Here is a 26,262-nt window from a genome sequence, read left to right on the forward strand (position 1 = left end):
GCTGTCCTTTGTCAAGTAACCTGAGAATATTCATAGAATTCCTTGAAATATTACATGATTTTGGTTCAATAATTGTTTAAAAAAGAAAGAAAGGGATAAAATAGAAAACAAAACAAGTCAAAACAAACTATCATATATGTCTTTGATTAAAGGTGGGGGGAAAAAAAAGAGATTTCTTACCAAGTACCCCCAGTCGATAGTTGACTGTGATGACGATCACATTGCCATAACTTGCCAAGACACTCCCATCATATAAATTTCCAGTACCTTCCATGTATGAGCCACCATGGATATACACCATCACTGGTTTAGGGCCACCACTGTCTCGAATATCTGAAAAACAAATGAATGGCAATTGTTCATATCCTGAGAAATATGCATAAGGAGGCAGAGGATGCATTTTTTCTATCATAGGGACAAGGGGGCACCATTTTAATATACTTGGTTAAATTGCCACTTTTTTAAAAGTGTTTCTTAAGCAATTCATATCAAGAGCTAGTACAAAAGACAGCAGTAGGCATCTATTGTTTTCAATCAAAATTAAAAATACACAGTTGTTTGCAAATTATAAATTGAAGTTACAAAATTTGTGCAGTTAAAAGGAGGTATAAATTTTAGTGTTTCTTGAGTGATTCCTGAAGTGACAGTAAAACTAAAAAAAAGAAAAGAATGACAAGGATTTTTGGAAGTACTTTTTAAACATGTTATAATACACTATTATAGGATTTATGAACTATAAACTAAATGCAGTGGTAGCACTGCCATAGTGGGTAAAATAAATTGTTTTTCTGTTCCTAACTTAATGTAAAGTTTTGTATCAAATGCAACATGATTATACTAAATCATTTATGTTGCAATTTGTGGACATAATTACAATATTGTGTATACCCTGCAAGATGTTTCATTCCACTACTTAAGTACTGTCAGGTGAATGTTTAGGTAGTAAAGTAATGTGCATCTGTGCTCCTGTGGTGACATTTAGGTGAGCATCATTTAAATCATTTTGGTCATCTGATTATTCCACCTTTGGGATTGGAGAGCAGACTAAATTTAATTTTTTCACTTGTGAGTGTAACTCTTATACTCTTCTTAGCTCCACTTTTGGCCATATGCTTTTAAGTTGTAGACATGAGGTAAGACAGTGAAATCCAAGTGTAAAGTGCTAGAATTTAGAGTAGTGTTAAAGTGATTTCTACAGCTCTAAATTTTAATCAAATGTATTTGCTTTTCTAAGATACTCCCCCCCCCAATTATGTAGTTTACAATATGGATCTACAAAAATATATGAGAAAAAGGTAAAATCATGTTTTTCAGTATTGAAAATGCACTAATGTCTATTAAATATTAATGATATTAAGTGAATTTGGTTTAACTAGAATAGAGATTGAAATATTACATATGTGTAAGTATGAATAGTATACATATGAATAATAATAACTTATATAATAGCTCATGATTTCCTTATATTCACAATTGAAACAAAATTGCATCAATTTTATTATAATTATTTTTTAATGATTGCATTGAAAAATGTCATTTGAAAGTGTGATTTTGTTCATTTGTTTTGGTGTTGTTTGTTAAATTTAACTTCCCTACATCTTTATGACTGAGGTGCCAACTTTCAGAATGGACTAATATGATACAAAATCAATTTAAAAAATGGCGATTATTTAGCAGCTGCTTTGCACTTCCCTCCCAGATGTAGTGATCCTGCCTCGGAAACCTAAGGAGGGGTCATTGTGAGTCAGAGCCAACTCCACGGCAGTGCATTGCATTTGTTTGTTTTACATTTCCTATAAAAAGAGTGACCAATAGAAATGTCTTGAGTATGCTACTGTAATAATAAAGCAATTTCTTGAAAAATTATTTTAATATCAGGAATTACAGTTCAAATTGCTTGTTCAAAATTTCAAGTTTGGGAAATGGCTCATTACAGAATTTAGAGATTTTTTTAAAAATATTATTTTAAATGTGAGTTATTTTCAGTCTTTAAGCTTACACACACACCACTTCTGGAAAGTGTATTTGAGAAGGTATCATTTATTTTAAGTGGTGAATAGAAGATGCTTTGACAGAGAAACCACCAACTAGATAAAACTACATCTGGGAGAGAAATCTAAATTTATCTTCTCCTTGAAACGGGAGAAAAAATGGTATTCACTCATTGGTAATGATCTAGAACTTGTGGAGATGTTAGATGTGCACAGAGGAAATGATTTTTGAAATTGTTAAACTATTCACTTTACATGCCTATAGCTGCATATAGCTTTAACTTCTTATTTTTCTAGTATGGCTGGTACTGAAGAAGCAATAATAAATTATTAAACTGAAATCATTAACTGACTGTTCACAGCAGACACTGTACTCTGCTAATTGTATGCTTGGAGGTAGCACAGAGGGAGGCTCTTTTAGAATTCTTCTTTAATTAAAATTACATAGAATTACATAGTACCAACTGTGAACAGTAATGAAATCTAGGTAGCACTGTTATGTTCACCTGAAAAACAATACAGGCAAACACTGAGAAGAGTTGCCACATTTTATACCTAATAATAAAATAAAGTAGACATTGTCAGGAAAGAATTAAAATATGCCAATAGATTCCAAAAGCTATTTTAAAGGATATCCTTATTTTTCTTTGAAAATTAGACTTGAGAAGGGTACTGAAAGTTTAGGTTGGAGTCTAATTTTCAATTTATCTCTTCAAATTTTAAAAGATTTTAATCTTGCCTAAAAATTTAATGAAATGGGTAAATCATTTCCAGAAAGTTCTATAAAAGTCCAATGATGCTCTGAACAATGTTTATATTCTTTGAAGTAAGCTTAAATTAATGTCATAAGGAATATTAAAGAGCTACAGTGATCATTAAAAACCTAAATATTAGTAAGTTTGAGAAAATGGCAAAATGTCTGTAAAAGAACTACTGAAATTTTATGATGGTGTTTATCAGTGATTCATGTTAGATTTTACTTTTGATGGTGGTTTATCTAGAAGGGTATTTTATAGTTTGCTTTTCTGCATAGTATACAGACTTTTTATGTTGATAGTAAACATACCCACTGTTGGTGAGTTGATTCCAACTCATTGAGATCCCTATTGGGTTTTTAAGGCTGTAAACCTTTATGGAAGTTGACTCCCTCACCCTTCCCCATTGAGTAGCTGGTGGGTTTGAACTGCTGACCTTCTGGTTAGCTCCAAAATGTTTTACCCATTATGCCACAAGTGGTCCTTAATAGAAAATATGGTTTAAATTATATCACTATTACTTTGTTTTCCAAAAGAACCAGACTCTTTATAAATAATCAGTAAAAGTCAATAATCTACCATGTAAATATCAGATAGCTTACCATTGAATGGAGAAGGCCTGGTGGTATAGTGGTTAAGAGCTAGGCTGCTAACCAAAAGGTTGGCAGTTCGAAACCACCATCAGCTACATGGTAGAAAGATGAGGCAGTCTGTTTCCACAAAAATTTATGTTGTTATTGTTATATGCCCTTGAGTTGGACCTGACTCATAGCTACCTCTCCTTGGGTTTCTGAGGTGATATCACTACAGAAGAAGATTGCTCCAACTTCCTTCTGAGGAATGGCTGGTAGGTTTGAACCACCAGGTTTCTGGTTAGCAGTCAAGTGCCTTAGATACTATGCTACCAGAGTGCCTACAAAAATTTATAGTCATGGAAATTATGGAGCAGTTCTACTCTGTTCTATAGAGTCACCATGACGGTAAAAGAGGTACCATTGAATGGTATTTATTAATTGCCATCATTTTAATAATCTGTAAGAGAAAGAGATTATCTCCAGTGAACTATATTAAATGTATTTAATGATTTTTAATGAATTTATTAGCACCAAGTGATCACTGCAAAACTTTTCTCATATTTTTCCTTGTAAGGAAGGTAGCAACTTGCTAGGTACTGACTTCAGTCAAGTTTTCTGATTTTTCCTAAACAGCTGCTATTGACTTGACTAATATCATAAAAGCTCTCAGAAATCCAAAAATACTGCTTAGGTACCACTGAAATTACAAATATTCATCAAATGTTTTCAAAGTTTCTGTTACTTGCAGACTTTTTAAGCCCTGCTAAGCACCTAAATCTCTGTGAACAGTGGGAGAATAAGGAAAAAATAGTTACTGCACTAATGGTTATTTTTCTTCTAAAATTTTGATGGTAAGAAAGTATTTGAATTATGTTTCTCAAAAAAGTAAACTTGGAATCTGAGCAGAACCTTGCTGTTAAATTTTAGTAACTATTTTATTTTCCCAATAAACCAACATTTTAAGCTGATGTAGCAGGTGCCAGTAGATCTACAGAAATGTATAGGGATTTATTTGTGCCTGACAACCAAACTTTGGAAACACAATTCCTTTTAATGGTCCTAGTTAATAACTATTAGTCACAGAATTCCTTCAGTATGTTTACTGGTTTCTTTCTTTTTAAGGAAACATTAAACTTTAATTTCCCTTATTGTGGAGTTTTGGCATTTAATGATTTTTATATTGCCTCTATTAAATCTTTCTGTGATATATCCAAAGACATTTCAAGATATTTTTGTTCCTCTCAGTTATTTTTATGAACCTCAGTTATAATTTAGAATCACCAAAATAAATTTGACCAAATGTGTGCTTATTAAACTTAACACAATCAATGGAAGACTTTTAGTTAAAAACTATACAAAAACATACAAGAACAAATTTTAAAAAGCTTTACGTTGGTTATGGACTCCCTGAATGGTGCGATCCGTTAAGTGCCTGGTGGTTAAAGTAAAGGTTGGAAGTTCCAGTCCACCCAGGGATCCCGAAGAAAAGCTTGGTGAGGCACTTCTGAAAATTCATCTATTGAAAGCCATTGGAGTGTAGTTGTACTCCTACACACATGGGGTCACTGTAAGTCAGTGTCAACTCAAGGTCAACTGGTTTGTTACATTTAATATACAGTTGTGTCTGAATAGTGTCAATATTAATGTTAAGGTATTCTGAGCACAAATAATTTTGAAAATTTTTAAAGATTTCTTAAATTCCCAAAATAAATTGTAGAAATCTGGGGTGTTGCTTTGAACCATTTTTGTCACATTGGATAAGGTTTTTTTTTTTTTTTTAATATATAGAAGATGCCTATATAATATATAGTTCTTTTTCTTTATTATAAAGCACAAAGGAAAAATGAATCAATTAATTGTATCTCTCTTAAAGATTGTAAGATTGATGACAGAGATACGAACTAGAATATAGTCCACCAGGAAGCCTTTCATTTTGTAAAATGATTGAGCGTCAACTTCTGGTGGATGGCTGAGAAAGTCTCTGCATGAAGTAGCTGAGATAAGGATGTGGTAATAGGACACAGGAGTCAGAGCATTGGGAAATAAGAATTCCATAGGACTATTTGCCTGTTAACCAGAAGGTCAGCCATTCAAACCTATCAGTTACTCCATGGAAGGAAGATGGGGCCATCTACTTCCATAAAGATTTACAGCCTCAGAAACCCAATGGGGGTCACTATGAGTCATCATTGACTCAATGGCAGTGAGTTGTATTTTTTTTTTTTAATCAAATAAGTAGGATTCTGATTGTAGTAAAAAAGAGGAGTTTCTTATGTAATTTATATGCTGCTTTATGTCCAATGATGTTGATTCAAGGGTTGAAACAAATTAAATATGAAAATTGACCTCAGGTTTTTTCCCCCCACACGCAAGAAAATAATTTGTGAAGAATTGAATGTAAGATAGTTAGAATTTTCAAGAAAGCTTTTAATATTTTTCCTCCCTGAGGGATATTGAATTTATCTTTCTGGTTTCTAAACAATTATCCAAAACAACAGCTTAGAGGAATATATTCAACTTGAAATGATTGCTTTGACATTCTACACTTTAGAGTATTTAAAAATATTTATTATCTGATAACTTTTTTGAGTGATTGGCTTAGTGCTTAACCTGAATACAACCTGACCATTTAAATGGGGGATTAGGATATTTTTAATGGCAATTTAAAATTTTTAGATGTGCTTCAAAACAAGTCTATAAAATGGATTCACATTTATAGGGCTTAGCTCACTGTAGTGGCTCAGAGGTATCCTTTGTGAATTGCTTACTCTAAACATCATAAAGTAAAATATCTTAGTCTATGCTTTTTATCAAAGGAAAAAGAGAATCATATTGAATCATCAAATAGAATAATCTTTTAAATAGGGAAATAAAGATGCGTATGAACTATGTGGCTACATTGGGCAAATTTGGAGTTTAAGAAGTTACATACTCAGAAAGTTCTTTAAAACTAACCCATAGGGTTTTCAAGGATGAAAATCTTTCCTGAAGCAGACTGCCTCATCTTCCTTTTTCCTGTGGAGCAGCTTGGTGGGTTTGAATAGGTGACCTTTTGTTTAGTGGCCAAATGCTTTAACCACTATGCCACTATAGCTCTGAAGTCCTTTATATTCAGATATAATTAAGATAACAAACACTTATAAGTTAAGGATTGTGAGAGGGTTCAGAAAGTTCCAAAGCCTCCAATGGAAGCAATCTTCTTTAGAGCACTGGGAACAGAAACCAATATTCTACAAAGCCGGTAAGTGTCATGAATGTTTGAGTAGTTCAGATTTCCAACAAGTAAGGGTTAAAAAAAAAATTACAAGCTATATTTTGGCATTATAATTTATTTTTAGCTATTTAGTATTCAATATGATAACCCTTGGGCTTCTATAATGATTTATTTCAAATATTAATAACTTCTTTATGTTTAATCTTTAATCCACTGCTGGGGTTCATGGAAATGAATTTTTAATCAAATGTCATGAATTATATATAATAAAAATAATTCCTAAATGTTATAAAGGTATTAACAGGATAATTTTTAAATTTCCAAAACATTGTCTCTACAATTTAATTTTCTGCTGGAAAAGAGTTTATTAAATTTGTGTCTCAATTAAAACTGCAAATTTTTAAGTAAAGATTAATTAATTCATGGTATCCTTGGAATTCATGCAACTAGCACTTCCTCTGGCTTCGTTACCAACTGAAAAAACAAACCCACTGCCAAGGAGTTAATTCAGAGTTACAGCAATGCTATAAGACAGACTAGTACTGTCTATAGGATTTCCAAGGCTGAACATCTTTATGGAAGCCGACTATCTCTTCTTTCTCCCAGAGCAACTGGTAGGTTCAAAACACTGACTTTTTGCTTAGCAGCCAGATGCTTTAACCACAGTTCCACCAGAGCTCCTATGACATCGTTGAGGTTACTTTATTTTGAAAAACCTGTCTTACTCTAAACTTCATATCTTTATGCAATTTAATTTCTACATTTCTGGGAATTACTTTTCAACCTGAGTTTAATTTAGTTACCTCTCTAGCTCTGGTGGTGCAGTGCCTAAGGCATTTGACTGCTAACCAGAAGCTTGGTGGTTCAAACCCACCAACTACCCCACAGAAGGAAAACTGGGCAAATCTACTTTCGTAAAGATGTACCGCCTCGGAAACCCAATGAAGGTGGCTATGAGGCTGAATTGAGTCAATGGCAGTGGGTTTGGTTTGGTTTGGTTTATAGTAATCTTAACTATAGGGCATTAAAAAAAAAAACTCTGGATGGGAATGGAACACAGACGATCTGAAAGGGTCAATGAGCTGCTCTAGATACTCAACTCATCATCCAATAGAAAGAGTTGAAAGAGAAATGTGAAAGCCACCCAGTGAACAGTTACATTTACAGAGTAAATCAGAATTGTATGTCACAGGAAGTTTGAAAGAGAAAACAATTTTGCTATTAATGAAGTAGAAAGTATTTTGTTGTGTAAAGTTAGTGCCAATACACTGAAAATCAGAGTATTTTAATTTACCAGTGTAGGAATTATGTTCCTTTGAAATTAAGGAGTGTTCTACTAATCTTGTTTTTTAAAAATAACTGTAATCACTATCAAAAGTCCTCACTATTACAGCCCAGAGTACTTAAGTGTTTGTACAATGTTAATGACTGTTATATAGGTGGTGTACTGCCTTTTCTTATCCATACAATTTCATTTGTGTAATATTTAAGCAAGCCAATTGAAAACTGTACAGTTTAAAACATATTGCTCAAGAAACACTTATTAGCTTTTAACTTGGCCATCATTTTATTGGGCATGGGGTTCTTTTTAAACGAATGTCAAATGTAAAAATGAAACACATTTTGGTATTGGATAAAATATTTACATAGATTAGAAAACATGCAAAATGGTTACAGAGAGACTACAAGGGAGAGATTGTTAGTTCAAAGAATATGGACAAATTTCAGTCAAAACGTGGGATGAAACATATCAAGAGTCAGTTCAAGAAAACAAAACAAAAAAGCCCCCTCCCCCCTTTTTAAAAAGCATTTTCATGGTTGGCATCAAAATGCAAAACTTAACACTCATTTTTTAAAAAATTAAAAATGTGTACTTATATGTAACAACAAGCAAGAAGACAAAACACATCAAAAATGGGAATTAAAAACAACTCTTCAAAAAAAGACAAGAAGTAAAAAAATAGAAAGGGGTGGAAAAAGTGATTGAGGCCCTTGTCATGCAAATAGATTTGGTGAAAAAAAAAAATACCTTCATCTTCAGCACCTTCATTATCACCTAAATCATCTGTCTGTTTCTTTGTAAGGGGACCTAGGATTGAGAATGGAGAAATGGAGGGAAAAAAAAAAAAAAAGACAATTCAAGAATAAACAAGACTGAGGGCAAAAATTAATTTAATACTAAAATTCTCAAGGATATTTCCAAAAAGAGTGGAGAAGTGGTTATGTCAAAGTTGATTATCTATTTTAAAAAAAAATTCCTTCCCCCAAAATATCTCACAGAAAATTTGGTTTGTGAATTTATCCAGCATAAAAAATACATCATAGCTTGGAATGCAAGTTATAAACAAAGGAATTTATTTTTCAAAAATATCCACTGCATAGAAAAGAGTAAACAGTATTATTAGCTGAAAAAACTTTCTTTACTCTGTCGTTACTAATTTAAATTGGTGACAATAATAAAGAAAGTATGTCAAACTCATCTGGGATATATATATAATAACATTAGGGAAAACAGAAATAAGAACATTTTTAGGGTATTCTTTTCCTTTCTTTTTTTTTGGTAAGAATATTAAAATATGGGCTTTATACTTTTTAAAATCATACATTTTTCAAAATTGTGACTTTCAAAAATTACTTGTCATTACACAAATATTTCCCCCTTGTGTTCTGATTTAAGTATCAGCTATGGGCTTAAGACATTTGCAATCTGGACAAATGCATCAACAGTTAATCTCCTCACTGGGCAGAGCAAAGGTACCATCAGTGTTTAGATATTAAGGTAGTTACAGAGTCCGGGTCTATATTTCATGATCAATTCAGTAATATAATGGAGTTATGCCCTAGTGCAATTTCATGCCCTGTATCGTTATTCATAATAAGATCATGGTTTAGTAGAATAATTATATTAAAACACTGTGAATGTTTAATAAATGTTTTATTATACTTAACAACGCTAATTTGCTAGAGTAAAGAAGCACACGAGAGGGGAAGTCAAAGGCCGTTTGAAAGTAATTTTAAGTGTCACGTAATGGACATATTCAGCACACTAGAAAGCAAGTGAAGCCCCACATTCTCTTTTTGTTCTGCATCCATTTAATTTATATGACATTTCATAATGCTCATGCAAAAAGAAGTCATTACAAACACAGGATACTCAAGTTAAAAGATAGCCAACCACACAGCATTAAGCAATTTTGCCATGCATAAAATAACAGTCACAGAAAACAGAGGAAACAAAAGAACTGAGAGTCGTGTGTTGATTTCAATAATATAAATAAAGAAGCAGGCATTAACTCTAAGCACATTTCATAGGGAAGGATTGTTAAACATTTTGCGAAAGCTTTCTAAGTCTTTCCAGTGATTACTGTGCATTACATTTGTAATTCAAAACTAAACCTACAATCAAAACCCTCAAAGAATCAGAAACACCATCCCAGAAAACGGAAGGAAAGAAAGTGAGATATAATGTAGTTAATGCTTCATCAGCTCAGAGAGATAGCCTTGAAAAATAAAACAACTAGCAAAGATCAAAAGACTCGCAATGCAGAAACTGATGATGTAATCAAAGAGGTCCATTGACTGTCTCAGTAGTAAACGTCGTGGTTTCAAGGACTTTCCAAATACAGACTGAGGAACTGTACACAATAAATTATATCATTTATAGTCATACCTGCAAGCAACCCCTCCAGTAAGAGAAAAGCTAGATGAAAACAATAGTTTATGTTAACTGCCTCTCAGTTGTATGTTCACAAAAAATCTACTTCTCTTTAATACCACCTGGCTTAAATGCAAAAAGCATCCTCAGGATTATGTGATGTCCATGTAACACTGTTGCTGCATTTCTAAAAACTATATATATTTTCTATTTAAATTAAAAAATTGCTTCATCATGGTACTATATTTTTAATATGTCCAATTCTAAAACACCATATAAAACAGTAGACTTAGAATGTTATATTTTCAAAGTTTTTACTTTTATATAATAACTTAAAGCAGTACATTAACAGGCTGCAACAAACATATATTCTTGCATTCTTCTTTCCAAGCATGTTATATAGAAGAAGCTATGTTTTTTTGTTTTTTTTTTTTTCTGGTTAGCAAGATAGAATAAGAGCAGTAGTAGTTGTTTTTTGCTGCCAAAGCCAGTCTCTACTTTACAGTTTTAGTTCAATCATTTAATCTGCTTAATTCTTGGCTATATAAAGACAATGCTACATGGGAGCTCAAAAATGTTTTGCTGAATCATCAGTTCACTAATATTTGGAGGCACATGTAAAATCTATCACAATTAAATTGCTGCCTTTATTTTGCGAAAGGTTATATATCTCTCTTGGACAATTCAGATAGATGAGTCTTTTTTTTTTTTTCACCTCCTAGGTTGCTCAAGGCAATTTACATGACATCTTTAAGAAATCATCCTGTTTTTACAGTGACTCAGTCAGTAGTTTTGCATATTTTATGTGCCTACAGAATTGCTAGCTCCTTGGTCTACAGTACATAATAAGATATGTTTTATTAAAACATGATCTCCTATGTCTTTGTCTTTACAATGGGAAGATTTGACCAAGGAATAAACAGAGAAACCATGGAAGGGATACTCCACGTAAAACCAGTTACTATCAATTTGATTCTGACTCATGGCAATCTCACGTGTGTCAGAGTAGAACTGTGCTCCACAGGGTTTGCTCTGGCTGTTTTTTTCAGAAGCGAAGCCCCAATCCTTTCTCCCAGGTACTTCTGGGAAGACTTGAAACCTCAATTTTTCAGTTAACAACCTAGCTCATTAACCATTTGCGCCACCCAGGTACTCATTACAAGTAGAGGGTTTTCTATGGATGGAAGGGTGGGATCAACTTTTTGTGATATTAGCTGTATCCCCATCTTATTCAAGAAGTTTTGTACATTTTAACAGGAGCTCCAGAGGCACAGTGCTTAAGGCATTTGGCTGCTAACCAGAAAGTTGGTGGTCTAAATCCACCAGCTGCTCCTTGGAAGGAAGATGAGGCAATCTGCTTCCATAAAGATTTACTGCCTCAGAAACCCAAAGGGGGTTGCTATGAGTTGGAACTGACTAGCTGGCAGTGAGTTTGGTTTGGTTTTATGCACCTTTTGACTGATATGAGGTAATAATTACGTACATGCATTGCATAGGACATCTTTTAATATAGTAAATGTGAAGAGTGAGAAACACATACAGGTATTCAGCATCATGGATGTCAGCACCATACATAAATAAGAACATCATTATCCTAGAAGAGGATTAAGCAGGAGTATCTCCCAGCTAAAGAATTTCACTTACAGAATACTAAGTACAACTTTTTATAGTTGTTATTAAATTGTCCCCACAATGTGGGTTCCAGTACTATTTTAGTGATTCCAGCATAACTAGTTTTTTTTTTTTTTTTAACATCAAGAATTTTCTACATTTTGGACTTTTGAAGGCTGCCTGGACAGAAGAAGGCTGATAAGAATTTCTGGCAAAACTGAATCTCTAATGCCTAAAGGCATTGAAAACAAAAATCTGAGAGGGTTGAGGGTTGAAAGTTGAGAGACGCAATATTGGTTTCTCTGAGGAAGTGTCGTCAATATAGTAAACATATGCTTGTGGATTACAGAAACATGATCTCAAGATTCTTCATTCACATCTGGAAACAAAACAGCTGCTGCCTTGAGCTCCCTTCTTTCCTAAGACACCAGCAACTCTGTTCATTTTTCCTTAATTCTGAACTGTTAATACGTAAACACTGAAGTGAAAACATTTTTAATATAAAGAAACTATGGTAAGATGTAATTAGTGTTAATTTTCTTATAAAAATTAGACTACCAAATTCTAGAGGCCACATATCCCTGTAAATCCAGCAACATGATTTCCCCAAAAGGCAGAGTGTTCATCATTCAAACAGAAATAATAGTTGTCAACAGAATTCCAACCACAGCCTATGCTTCTTTTAAACTACAAATATTGCACCTCCAGTACCAGCAGTTTAAATGGGTGTCTTAAAGCACCAAAATATAAAGTGAATGAGACCTCTAAAACCTGAGTGTAGAAATGATTTATTCTACCTTGAAAGTCTATAGGGTCTGTCCTCCCTGAGGAACGTGCACATAACTCTCATTAGAGTTAATAGGAAAGTAGACCTCATGTCATTTTCAAAGGGAGTGAGAGTAATTACTATATTTTATATCTCCTATAGGCAATAAATAGATTCAGTGCTGAAACAATAGGACTACCAAAGGTAAACGGAACTCGTAACCATGAACTTTGAACTCATTTAAGCCCAAAATATTTTCTTTTCCATTAGCCTAAGTATAATTCAAAGTATCAGCCTTTGCAAAGAACATATAGTGCATTCCTAAATTTCAAAATCTGACCACAGTGCTTTTTTATTTAAAAAAAAAGGAATAAAAATACCTGCATTTTCCTATAGTTGATGGGAGAATAATTATGAGCTCTGAAATAATTACAATCCACCCATATTAATGCTGCTTTTTATCATTCTCTTCCATGAAGGGCTAATATAATTTAAGTCTCAAATACATTAGAAATTATTATAAATTCCTTCATTATGGGTTCAATTCAGCAGAAATTATCCATACTTTGTGTCACATGTATCTGCAAAAGGCAAGTAGGTTGAGGATATTATTTCTCCTGACTTAGAAAGCTGGCCATGAGAAATGTGTCCTTCTCATAGGAACGAACATCTTTGAAATTTTCAGAATTATTTAAAGCTCCTGGCTCCAGTGACCCCCAACACGGCAGACAGAAAGCCCTAGTTAATGACCTGTTCTCCTTGTTCCCCACCCTCTTTACCCAGAAGGCTTTGAGGTAAACTGACTCAACAATTGCTAAGGTCATCATTTTCACAGAATGGGAGAATTTGAAGGATATCGCCATTGGCATTCTGGAGCAATTGGAAGTAGCCTAAATATTTTCAAGGATGTATTTAAAAAAGAAAAAAAAAAGGTTTTTAAATCTTGAATCCAGAATGTGAAAAATCTATGTCTTCTTCATATAGAGTACAATTTCAGCAATAACTACAGCAATAAATTATTGTATTTGATTTTTTCAAAATTGACAAACATTAAAATACAATGGCTGTTTTCATTTCTCCTTCCCTATCTTTTCCTGCCTTCTGAGATTTGTACTTGGACAAATGCTGCACATTTGATCTTGTACGATTAGTTGTTCTAAGGAGTGGGTGCCCCCTTGATGCTATTGTTCACCTTAAAGTCTTGTCTATTTGAGTGAAAGTTGAGCCATGGGAGTGGATTCAGTTTCAGGCTTGAAAAGTGGCTAAGAACCACAGTCTTGGGGCTTCCACCAGTCTGCTTCAGACCAGTAAACCTGGTCTTTTTTATTATTTTGAATATTGTTTCACATTTTTCTCCCAACTATCTCAACTATCCTAGTGTGATCCCTTTCAGAGCCATAATCAGTGGAGGATGGGTGTCATCTAGTAAGAACTCTCAGGGTTGTGAAGGCTGAGGTTGTGTGACTGTGTGAACCACATCAGTTTTTTGGGCTAATTGTTTTAATGTATCTCTGATTTTCTTCACTCTCCTTTGCTCCAGAGTGTGGAGAAACCAATATTGTACATTATGCACCTCAGATGGCCACACAAGCTTTTAAAACCCCAGCTGATACTCACCAAAGTAGAATGTAGAACATTATCTTTGTAGTGGGTTTGGCATAAATTGTAGTGGGTTTTGGTTGGCAGGTTGGGCTATTGATGCCATCTCAGTCAACACTAAGAACCCTCAACATTAAGACATCTCTGGGCATTGGTGACACTTGTGTCTTCATCAGACTCCAATTTATGCCAATTGACCTTGATGTTCCCCAAGACTATGGTTCTGAGCCCCCAGGCCCAGCAACTCATTCCTTCAAGGTGTTTGGTTACGGCTAAGAAGTTTTCATAAATTTACCTCAGTACATTCTACTATTCGTGGATATATTTTCAACACCTATAAATATATCTGTAGAAATAGCCTGTCAAACTTAACTACTTTCACATATGAAATTCCATTCACCTTCAAACACCTGTTCAGCCTACATTTCTAACTATGAATCCATTAGTAAATTATTTTTATTGCTGTTATTACAGGATTGTATATATCATGCAAACCATTGTCATGATACATTAGAAATAAACTTTGGAACCACTGAGAGTTTTCAAAAAAATACATATCTCTGCAAATCTCAGAGGTGATATTCTTTAATTGTAATATCTGGGCATCTTTTAACATGAGCTGCTAGTTTAGGGTAGTGATTCATATCTACACATGCTATGGAAGGGACCAGCTTTCAAGGGTATGAAAATGGCAAATACATTTTATGTTTATCTTTATGTTGGAAGAAAACACCTACATATATACAAATTATATTCCTGAGATGGTTCTTCAGAGACAGAGTACATCTGAAAAAGTACTTTTTAGGGAAAACTGAATCTGATGTTGAAGTCAGGAAATGGAGAAACAGAAAGGTTCTCTGGTATAGTATATAGAGCAGAGTTTATTTATATTTATAAGAAAAACAAACTTTCCTTCATAAAATCACCTTGATTATAATGCTTTTAAATCAAAAGCAGTCCTGTTTAGAATACAAGTGATAGGATCTGGACATAAAAATAAATAAATAAGTAGATAAAAGGTAAATAAAATAGGCTAATCCTTTTTCTAAGTATCACTAAATCATCACATGCTCATTATTTATTTTTTTAACACTATCTGTGTTTGATTTTTTAAAAATTAAGAAGCAATATCTATATAGCATAAAGAATCTCCAAATAATGATTCCTCCTAATCACCACTGCTTTGGAGAAGTTATACAAATGTTATCCAAAGATGCACCTAACGCAAGAGTCTGATGAAGACACAAGTGTCACCAATGCCCAGAGATGTCTTAATGTTGAGGGTTCTTAGCGTTGACTGAGATGGCATCAATAACCCAACCTGTCAACCAAAACCCACTGCTATCAAGTTGAATCCAAATCATAGCAACCCTATAGGAGACAGAAGGCCTGCTCCATGGGGTTTTCAATGATCTAAATATTTACAGAAGCCTCATCTTTCTCTCCTCAGAGTGACTGGATTCGAACTGCCAGTCTTTTTATTAGAATCTGAATGCTTTAATCACTCTGAGTCACCAGGGCTTCTCAGCTTCTCAGTGGGGATATAGTTTTCAGTCATCCAGCCTTTCAACACACATGCATTATGCTAGGTGCTCAGGCTATATGGCGAACAAAATAGGCAAGGCTCTTGCCCTCATAAACATAAAATTATATGAGAAAGAAACATTAAATAAATAATCATGCAGACAACCATATGCTTTTAAATTGTGGTAAGTGTTGAAGAAGGAAAGTTTCAGGGTTGTGACAGGTTATACTAAGAGTCCTGGCTGAATCTGGAAAAGCTTCACTAAAAAACTGCAGTGTGGCCTAAGGTCTGACAGGTGGTTTAACACGAAGCAGGAACAGAGGCTGAAGGTGAGGAAGGAGGGTGGTGTTATGGAAGAAAGAAATGTTGCAGCTCTAACCCGTGTACCTATGAATGTGACCTTATTTGGAAATAAATCTTTCTTTAAAGATGTTATCATTAAGTTAAAGAAGTCATGCTGGGATATGGTGTGTCCTGATGTCTTCTGAATGGTGACTTATAAAAGTGAAGAACAGATCTGGAAACAGAATCACACAGGCAGAAGACAGAGCCTATGTTTTAAGTACTATTAAACATGCATATAAACATAAGTTCATTTTGTCCAATAATTAGAATATCTTTACTATTTTTATTCTCATGGTTATAGAAAAATGGAATATTCTTCTAGGTATTTCTACTTGGATGTCTCACTAGCATCTCAGTGCAACAGGGCTGCCAATAATGTTCACCTCCAGTGCCAGTTTTACTAGCAATGTGAGTTTACTTTCAGAGATATAACTCTTCTCTTAGTTTCCAAACTCTAAATTGGGGAAATGTTCAATTACTTCCTCTTCCTCATATTCTTACCCAGACTTCAAATTTCTAAGAGAAATGCCTAAGGCATTTCACTGCTAACCAGAAGTCTGGTGGTTCAAACCCACCAGCCACTCCTCAGAAGCAAGATTGGGCAGTCTATTCTCATGAGATACCACCTCAAAAACCCAAGGAGGGGTTGCTAAACCCAAGGAGGGGTTGCGATGAGTCGAATCGGCTCCACAGCAGTGAATTTGGACTTTGGTTTGGTTACCACTTTCTAGATATCCTCTATGTGCAGCCTGGTTCTGGTCATCTTTACTGTTTGCTTGAATTATTCTTGTAATCTCTTGGCTGTTCTTATCATCATGCTAACTGTGAACTCTATACCAAGCCATTTTGTATACCATAGATTCGAAATTGCCAAGGATAATAGTGGCAAAACAAAGAAAGAAGATTTAATCTCCATAAATTATCAACAGTGAAAATGTACCCCCTCCAACTCCTTCTAAGATTAAAATTGCAACCACTCCAAAGGAACAGGAACTCAAAAGCATATGCAGCCAAACTTAGATGTGGGGAATCTTGTACTGTCAGTTTTAAAATAGCTACAACATGACAGATGAAAACTAAATATGCTGTAATACCAGTTTTGATGTTTTAGAAATCCATGAGCAAAAATAAGATATTTTATATTTAAAATGAAAACAAGTTATTTAGAATATCTTTTACAATGTCATATAGCAGATTAATTTTCTTTAAACAGCATTTTCATTGTTTCACTAACCTGTCTAAAGGACTTTGCTACCTCCCTGAACCTTATTGTCTTAGACAAAAAACCCCTTCCTGATGCATAACACCACCCTTACTCTACCCAGATTTTGTCTTTAAGTTCCATTGCTTCTAAAATATATTCATTTCTATTGCATTTTTTCATCATTACACAAAAAATGACTTCACCCTCAGGCCTTGTGTTTTATATCCCATAAAGTTGATTTTTTAAAAATTGTTGTTGTTGTTGTTAGGTGCCATCAAGTTGGTTCCAACTCATAGCAACCCTGTGCACAACAGAACAAAACACTGCCCAGTCCTGTGCTACCCTTCCAAGCATTGCTGTGCTTGAGCCCACCATTACAGCCACCTTCTCCAGCAAATGGTCCCTTCTGACAACATGGTCAAAGTATGAGAGAATAAGTCTGGCTATTCTCACTTCTAAAGAACATTCTGCCTGTATTACTTCCAAGATATATTTGTTCATTCTTCTAACAGTCAATGGTACTTTCCACATTCTTCACCAGCACCACAATTCAAAGCAAAAACTCTTCTGCAGTCTTCCCTATACACTGTTCAGCTCTCACATGCATATTAAGCTAACAAAAATACCATGGCTTGGGTCAGGCACACCCCAGACCTCAAAGTTACATCTTCACTCAAACACCTCAAAGAGATCCTCTGCAGAAGACTTAACCAGTACATTTGATTTCTTGACTGCTGCCTCCATGTACACCAACTGTGTATCCAAGTAAAATGAAACACAGGACAATTCAGATCCCCTTTCCATTCATCAAAATGTTGCCCATTAGTCCAGCTGTGAGCACCCTTGTTTTCCCTATGTTGAGGTGCAATCCACACGGAAAGCTGCAATCCCTATCTTTATCGGCAAGCAGTTTAAGCCCTCTTCACCCTCACCAAGCAAGGCTGTGCCATCTACACACTGCAGGTTGCTAAGTAGTTCTCTAATTCAGATGCAATGCTCCTCCTGATGCAATCCAACTTCCCTGATTATTTGCTCAGCACACAGACCAAACAAGTATGGTGAAAGGATATAACCTTGACCCACACCCCTCCTGATTTTAATCCATGAAGTATCCTCTTGTTTTCTTCCAGTGACTGCCTCTTGGCCCATGCAAAGTCTCCTTATAAGCACAAACAAGTGCCCTGGTATTCCCACCTTTCACAGTGCCATCCACAATCTGCCATGATCCACACAGTTGAATGCACCCATGTGGTCAACAAAACATGAGCAAACCTCTCTCTGGCATTCCCTGCCCCTAGTCAAAATCCATCTGACTTCAGCAATGACATCCCTTATTCCTGGCCTTTTATGAATCTGGCTTGAATTTCTGGCAGTTCCTAATCAATGCAACAATTTTTGAATTATCTTCAGCAAAATTTTACTTGCATTTCATATTAATGATATTATTCTACAACTGCTGCATTTTGTTAGATCACTTTTCTTTCAAACGGCACAAATATTGATCTCTTTCAGTCAGTTGGCCAGGTAGCTATCTTCCAAATTTCTTGGCATAAGCAAGTGAGTGCCTCTAGTGTTCATCTGTTTATTGAAACATCTCAATGGATGTTCCATCAATTCCTGCAGCCTTGATTTGTGCCAATTCCTTCAGTGCAGCTTGGACTTCTTCCTTCAGTACCATCGGTTATTAATCACATGCTACCTCCTGCAATAGCTGAACATTAACCACTTTTTGGTACTGTGACTCTGTGTATTCCTTCCATCTAAGATGCATGCTTACTGGATAATTCAATTTGTCATTAGAATTTTTCTGTATTGCAACTTGAGGCTTGAATTACTTACTTCTTCAGTTGATTCTGGTTAAGAAATGCCAACTGTATTCTTCTCCTTTGATTTTCCGTCTCCAGATCTTTGCACATTTCATTATAATACCTTGTCCTCTCAAACTGCCCTTTGAAATCTTGTGCTCAGTTCTTTTATTTTGACATTTATTCCTTTTGCTTTAGCCACTCTCCATTCAAGAGCAAGTTTCAGAGTCTTTTAGGACATCTATTTTGCTTTATTCTTCCTTTCTTTTCTTTTTAATGATTTTTGCTTTTTTCATATATGATATTTTTGATGTCATCCCATAACTCATCTGATCTTTGGTGACTGGTATTGAATCCATCAAACCTATTCTTCAGATGGTCTCTGAATTCAGGTGGGATATACTCAAGGCCATATTTGGCTCTCATGGACTTGTTCTAATTTTTGTCAACTGCTATTTAGATTTGCATGTGGACATCTGATGGTTTGATCCACAGTCAGCTCCTGGTCTTGTTCTGACTGATGATATTGAGCTTCTCTATCACCTCTTTCCACAGATGTAATTGATTTGATTCCTGTATATTTTATCTAGTGAGGTCCATGTGTATGTTGTTGTTATGTGCCGTCGAGTTGGACCCGACTCATAGTGACCCCTCCTTGAGTTTCCAAGGCAGTATCACTATGGAAGTAGATTGCCCATCTTCCTTCCAAGGAGTGGCTGGTGGATTTGAACCACCAACCTTCTGGTTAGCAGTCAAGTGCCTTAGGTACTACGCTACCAGAGCTCCATGTTGTTTAAAAGTGGTAAAAAGTGATTGGTCATGCAAAATTCTATCATGCAATCTCTGGCATCATTTCTATCACCAAGGCCATATTTTCCAATCACCAAGGCTTCTTCCTTGTTTTCACATTTTGCATTCTAATCATCAGTGATTATCAATGTGTCTTGGTTGCATGTTTGGTCAATTTCAGGCCGTAGAAGTTGGTAAAAATCTTCAATTTCTTCATTTTTGGCTTAAGTGGTTGGTGCATAAATTTGAATAACAGTCGTATTAACTGATCTTCCTTGTAAGCCTATGGATATTATTCTATCACTGATAGCACTGTACTTCAGGACAGATCTTGAAATACTCTTTTTAATGATAAATGAAATGCCATTCCTCTTTAATTTTTCATTGCCAGCATAATAAACCATATAGATTATCTGATTCAAAACAGCCAATACCAGTCTATTTCAGCTCATTAACGTCCATGATATTGATATTTATGCATTCTATATCCTTTTTAACAACTTCCAATTTTCTTAATTCATACTTAATATAATCCATATTCCAATTTGTAATGCATGTTTGTAGCTGTTTCTTATTTTGAGTTGTGCCACCTCAGCAAATGAAGCTTCACAAAGCTTTACTCAATTCACATCATTAAGCTAGTCTCTACTTCGAGGAGGCAGCTCTTCCGCAGTAGTATTTTGAATGTCTTCCATCCTGAGGGGCTCATCTTCTGGCACTATATCAGACAATGTTTCCCTGAAATTCATAAGGTTTTCAGTGGGTTTATTTTTATTTATTTATTTTTCAGCAGTGGACTTGGCCACGTTCTTCTTCCCAGTCTATCTTAGTCTGGGATCTCCATTGAATCCTGTCCCCCACAGGTATTTGAAATACCAGTTACATGGTTTCCAGAATCACAGCGACCTGCAAGCCATAACATTATGAGAAACTGACAGAGGAGTAGTGGAAAATTCTAATTATATATGGAGATGAGGAAAGGTGTTAGCTTGGATGAATGAAGAAGGATTCTCCTCTACAATGCTGTGTACAATTATTTTCACATTGAAAACAAGAGTATTACTGTGTGTTTTTAGCTAAAATGGTGTCTTCAGGATATGAAGGAGAGGTAATTTTATACTGCTCAGTATAACCTGATTATCGAAATTCCTTAATTCTTCAGTATCATTTAATTATAAATCAAGCCATTAATGATTTAAGATACTATTTTCTGAGTGTGTCTTATTGAGAAATAAACTACTAAAGGACAAGCCTTTGGCTAAAAGTCCCAGGAGAGCTGAACGAGTAACAAGGGCACATTCTCCTAAGATGACTTCCTTTGGCATTTCCTTGAGTTCAATGTGCTGTATTGCTCCTTTTTAAACACTTCTGTCCTCAATGTACAAGTTTCCCAATTTTTCTACTCCATGTACTGTTCCACATAAATTTATCCTCTCTTACTACCCAGGCTGGAACCTTTTAGGAACACACTATTGTGTTCTTTAACACTTGATACAATAAATCTTAAGGATATCTAGATACTATTGTCCATGGGTAGTACAAATAGTTAAAACATTTGGCTATTAGCCTAAAGGTAGTCAGTGTGAGTGCACTCAGAGGCACCTTGGAAGAAATACCTGGAAATCTACTTTAAAAATGAGCCAGCCATTGTAAACCCTGTGGAGAACAGTTCTACTCTGACACACATGGGGTTGCCATGAGTTTAGATCAATTCTATGGCCACTTCACTGGGAAGAAGCCCAGGCTAGGTAGCTCCTTTAAATAAGTCACATAGCACTAAAAGATAAGCAGAGAAAAGGAAAATTTAAATATAGCACTATTTGATATAACATCAATGTGTTTTAAATAAATTATAAGCAAATAGATTTACAATAATTATTTCAGAACTATAAAGTCTTCTTAGTGCTATAAAGTCTTCTTCATGCTTCTTGGAAGGGAGTGTAGCCAGACTTAATCTCACCTACTGTGGTCATGTTGTGAGAAGAGAACATTCTCTGGAGAAGGACATTATGCTTGGTAAAGTGGAGAGTCAACAATAGAGGAGAAGGCCCTGAACAAGATGGATTGACATGGTGGCTGCAGTGATGGGCTCAGGTATAGTACGGATGGTGAAGCTGGCATACGACTGTGGCATATGTTTGGTTTTGCTGTACATAGGGTCGCTATGAGTCTGAGACGACTTAACAGCACACAACAACAACAACAACAACAGTAAAGTCTTCATGATGCATGTACTTTGGACATATTATCAGGATGGAGCAATCCTTAGAGAAGGACATCATGCCTGGTAAAATAGAGGGTCAGTGCAAAAGAGGAGAACCTTAATGAGATGAATTGACACAGTGGCTACAACAATGGGCTCAAACAGGAACAATTAGGAAGATGGTGCAGGATGGCAGACTTCCATTCTTTCGGACATAGGGTCAGTGTATGTCAGAGTGGACTCAATGGCATCTAACAACAACTCTCCTAACCAGTTCATTTCATTTAGATGCCACTGAAATTAAATCTAAATAAAATGAAATGTTAGTAGAAGGGTCTTTCAAAGAAAAAGAAAAAGAAAAATTCTAAATACAGCTACTGGATTTGAAAGGACAACATATCATAAAGTTTAAACCCAAACAACTGATAATAATTAAGAGGAATAATTTCTAAACTGTGTATTTTATTAAACTAAGTGGTGTGTGGAATAACTCAAGTGTGGAAGAAATAATAATTATATTTACTTAAGAGAAGGGTAAGAATAACTAGGGCTAATGAATAGCCATATAGACCAATGGAATAATAAAAAGTGTCAGTACAGTTCATCAGTAACTATTGTCCAAAACCTGCAGAGTTCCATTCCAAATCCCAGGCTGATTTGCATCTGGCCTCTCCTTCAGAATGCCCTGACTGCCCCATAATTAAGAAACTTAAGGGATAATGCTTGGCATAGCAATGTTCTTAGCAACTGCTATAGTCTTGTGGCTGATTTTCTTTCTACCTGGACATTTTATAGTTTTAATATCACCTCTGGATTATTCACTAGGATTTTTCCAAACCTAGACATTTATGACACTTAAACATTTTTTCAAAAGTATACATTAATACCATTTGATATTGAGTCTGTATTGTAATGAGTTTGGAGACCGCTGTATAAAAGTTTGAATATTTACTCTTTCATGTGTAAGTTGTGTAATATTAGACATGTTTCTAAATTTCATAGAGATTTTTTTGGGGGGGTCAATGCTAACCTCCTAAGATATTGCTCTGATAATTGAAAATGTAGAGAAGTGTATTTATTTTTCCTTTTACCGCTCTTCTACCCAGTGCCTCAATGAAATTCATTAACACATACATGCCATACTCACACACATACTTTCTGGTATAATATGCATTACTGAAAAAAGACTTTAGAACTGGATAGGCCTTGAGTCAAATCTTCACTCAGTCACCTACTCATTACTGGATCTTGGTAATTTTATCATCTCTGTTAAGTTTCTTCAGATGTAAATTAAGAATAATACACACTCAGCAGAGCTATGTAAGGATTCAGGATTCTGAAAACAGAATACCAAGCATAGTAGCTAATATATAAAGAGATTACACTGACAATAATGATTAACTGTTATTAACTGCAAATCTCTTAAACTATATTAATACTTAGTGAACAAATGACACAACTATATCCACCGAGTTTATATCTTTGACTCAGTCTCCATTGTTTAATTCATAGATACATTCATTACAGTCTGCATTTTTTCCTCATAATCTATGACTAAGTGTTATTGGCAAAAATGTAATTACAGTATTTCACATCAAGTAGGAAGGTTTTGAGGGGAAAAAAAATTACATTGAAAAATAAAAATGTTTCTCAGAAGGCAATAGTCTATAAGATTCATTTATTCTGTGACTACCAAACATCCTAGGAGGCAGGAAGCAGTAGTTGACTATATAAATGTTACTTTCTACCAGTGCCCACAAGAAAGTTAATGTCAAAATACTCCTCTAACCAATCAATGGCAATTTCCCTGTTTTCCACACACGGCCCTGTATTTTGAAAATGACAATCTGGCAGAAAGAGGTTTTCTGAATAAGTCATCAACATAGCTACAAAATAATAACTAAAAAGTATGGAACACCTGTTTGATGTGTCTAACACATAACTGGTCTTTTATTAACCATGCTTAAGTAAGCAATACAGCAAAGTAATTCAAAGGATAGGTTCTACAATACCTGATTTCAAATCCTGCCTGTGTCATTTACAATTTCTGTAACTTTAATTTCATTTCTATATCCTTTTGTATAATTGGGATACTAATAATTCTACCTATCTATGGAGTTGTTGTAAGGATGAAATTTATCAATAAATGAAAATTAATTTCAAGAATACAATGTAAATTATCAAAAAAAAAATTAGCTACTGCTATGAAGTAAGTGATGTTACCTGATTTTAGCTGGCCAAATAAATGTTTATGAATTTGCTCAAGAAAACTGATGCAATGCTAAATGCCTGTGTGGATCATCTTATTGAATCTTCATAAGTATTACAAATAGTAAGATTTATTATTTCCATTATGTGGAAGATAGGAAGAGAATCTGGGGCTCAGAAAGATGATTTCCCCACAGTCTTATCAGTTAAGTGGGAGAGCCAGGATATGAGTTCAGTTCTGTGTTATTCTGGAACACACACCATCAGAACTATTGTGTGCTACCAAGGATATCACAAAATTGTCACAATATGTCTTTAGGGAGCTCATTAGAACAGCAGCTAAAATCCAAGAATATTTCCCTGGACTATGCATACATTTGAAAAATTCCTTAATATGGTGCAAATAGTTAAGCATTTGGTTACTAACTGAAAGCCTGGTAGTTCAAGTTCACCACCAGGTGCCTTGGAAAAAAGACCTGGCAATCTACTAAAAAAGAAAAGAAAAAAAAAAAAAAAAAAGCAGTCATTGAAAACACTATGGATCTCAGCTACAGCTCTACTCTGATGCACATAGGTAATCATGAATCAAAAACCACTCACTGGTGACTGGGTGTTTTAGTTTTTTTTGTGTGTATGTTTGTTTTATTTATTTATTTCATCCACTTAGAATAAACTGATGCTAATTTATTACATGACATGGGGTGCATTGAAATGAAGGAAAATAAATACATGAATGAAACACTCCCAATGGGGGTGGAAGATGAAAGACAAGATGAAATAGAAGTGTATATTTTTTTATATTTTTTATTTTTTTCAAATTAAAAGGTTTTTGTTTCTTTCCCTGCTTAATAAGACCATAGATTCTAGACCATAGATTCTCCAACTTCATGAGTTTGCATAATGATTCCATTACTCTACCAGTTAGTTGTATGATTTGGGGCAAGTTTTATAACAAGCTGAAGCCTATAGTTATCCAATGTAAATCAAGAATAAGAATTAATACCACATTCATAGGGTTGTTTATGAGATTAAAAGTGGTAATATCTGTGTAGCTCTTAGAATAGTATCTGCCATATATTAAGCACCCAACATATGTTAAGAAGTTTTATTGTTACTGTTGTTGGTTGCTATTGAGTCAGTCAAGCTCATTGTGACCATGCATGCAGGGAAAAACAGCTTCATAGGGTTTCCCAGGGAATGATCTTTCAGAAGCAGGCCTGTCTTCTGAGGCACTCTGGGTGGTTTTGAACTGTCGATGTTTTGGCTAACAGTCCAGAGCTTAACATTTTATGCCATCCAGGGACCACAACATAGTAAATGAAAAACTAAAACACTCACACACAAGTGTGCAGACACACAAAGAAACAAACTAGACTAATTGACATTAGTCCTCTGACTGCAGAAGGAAAAATAGATATCATTTAAAAAATGAAGCTTCCAAATGGATTTAATGACATTATTGTGTACCCATATACTATTTAATATTTAGTTATGATGTGAAATTTATTACTAGCGAGTGAGAATGAAAATAAACACAATTTTTATTTTCAAAATATCAGGTCTGATTGGTAACATAAGGAAAAAAATTCAGAAAATGTAAAACCAAAATGTCATAGCAATTCTTTATTTCTATTGTAACAATACTCATTATAGGGAGAGAGTTGACAGGTTTGGGACAAGCTAGAATTCCCAATGTTTTACCAAGTTAAAATATGAAAAAATAAAAATAAAAAATGGAAAAAATATAAGAATGATATTCCAGAGGAAATCATACTTTTTAATTATTTGAAGATTAAAATAGTTCTGTAAATTCTACTGCTTGCTTACTCCAATGTCTTACTTTTATTTTCATGATTTGTGAAAATGCTCAAAAATTGTTTACTTTCACAAACACTGAAGGAAGAGATTGCATGAGAATGTTCCCACCAACAACATACCTTCAGCTTCAAAGCATCTACAATAAGAAACATGGCAACTAAAAGCTTACATACTATTTTGTGTATGAACTGTGTTTTGG

At 34.7% G+C, this 26,262-nt stretch overlaps 1 protein-coding gene across 1 annotated transcript in view; it reads right to left on the bottom strand.

The window, feature by feature from the left end:
* The window catches only part of NLGN1 (neuroligin 1), a 1,064,733-nt gene that overhangs the window by 686,027 nt on the left and 352,444 nt on the right, over nucleotides 1-26,262 (bottom strand). The window contains exons 3-4 of the mRNA XM_007948095.1: nucleotides 8,565-8,624; nucleotides 181-333 (exon numbers count right to left, since the gene is read on the bottom strand). Coding sequence (XP_007946286.1) covers nucleotides 181-333; nucleotides 8,565-8,624 — 213 coding nt within the window. The remainder of the gene's footprint in view (nucleotides 1-180; nucleotides 334-8,564; nucleotides 8,625-26,262) is intronic.

This window comes from Orycteropus afer, unplaced genomic scaffold, assembly GCF_000298275.1.
Source record: "Orycteropus afer afer isolate SDZICR_OR568_19922 unplaced genomic scaffold, OryAfe1.0 scaffold00202, whole genome shotgun sequence".
Lineage (NCBI taxonomy): Eukaryota > Metazoa > Chordata > Mammalia > Tubulidentata > Orycteropodidae > Orycteropus > Orycteropus afer.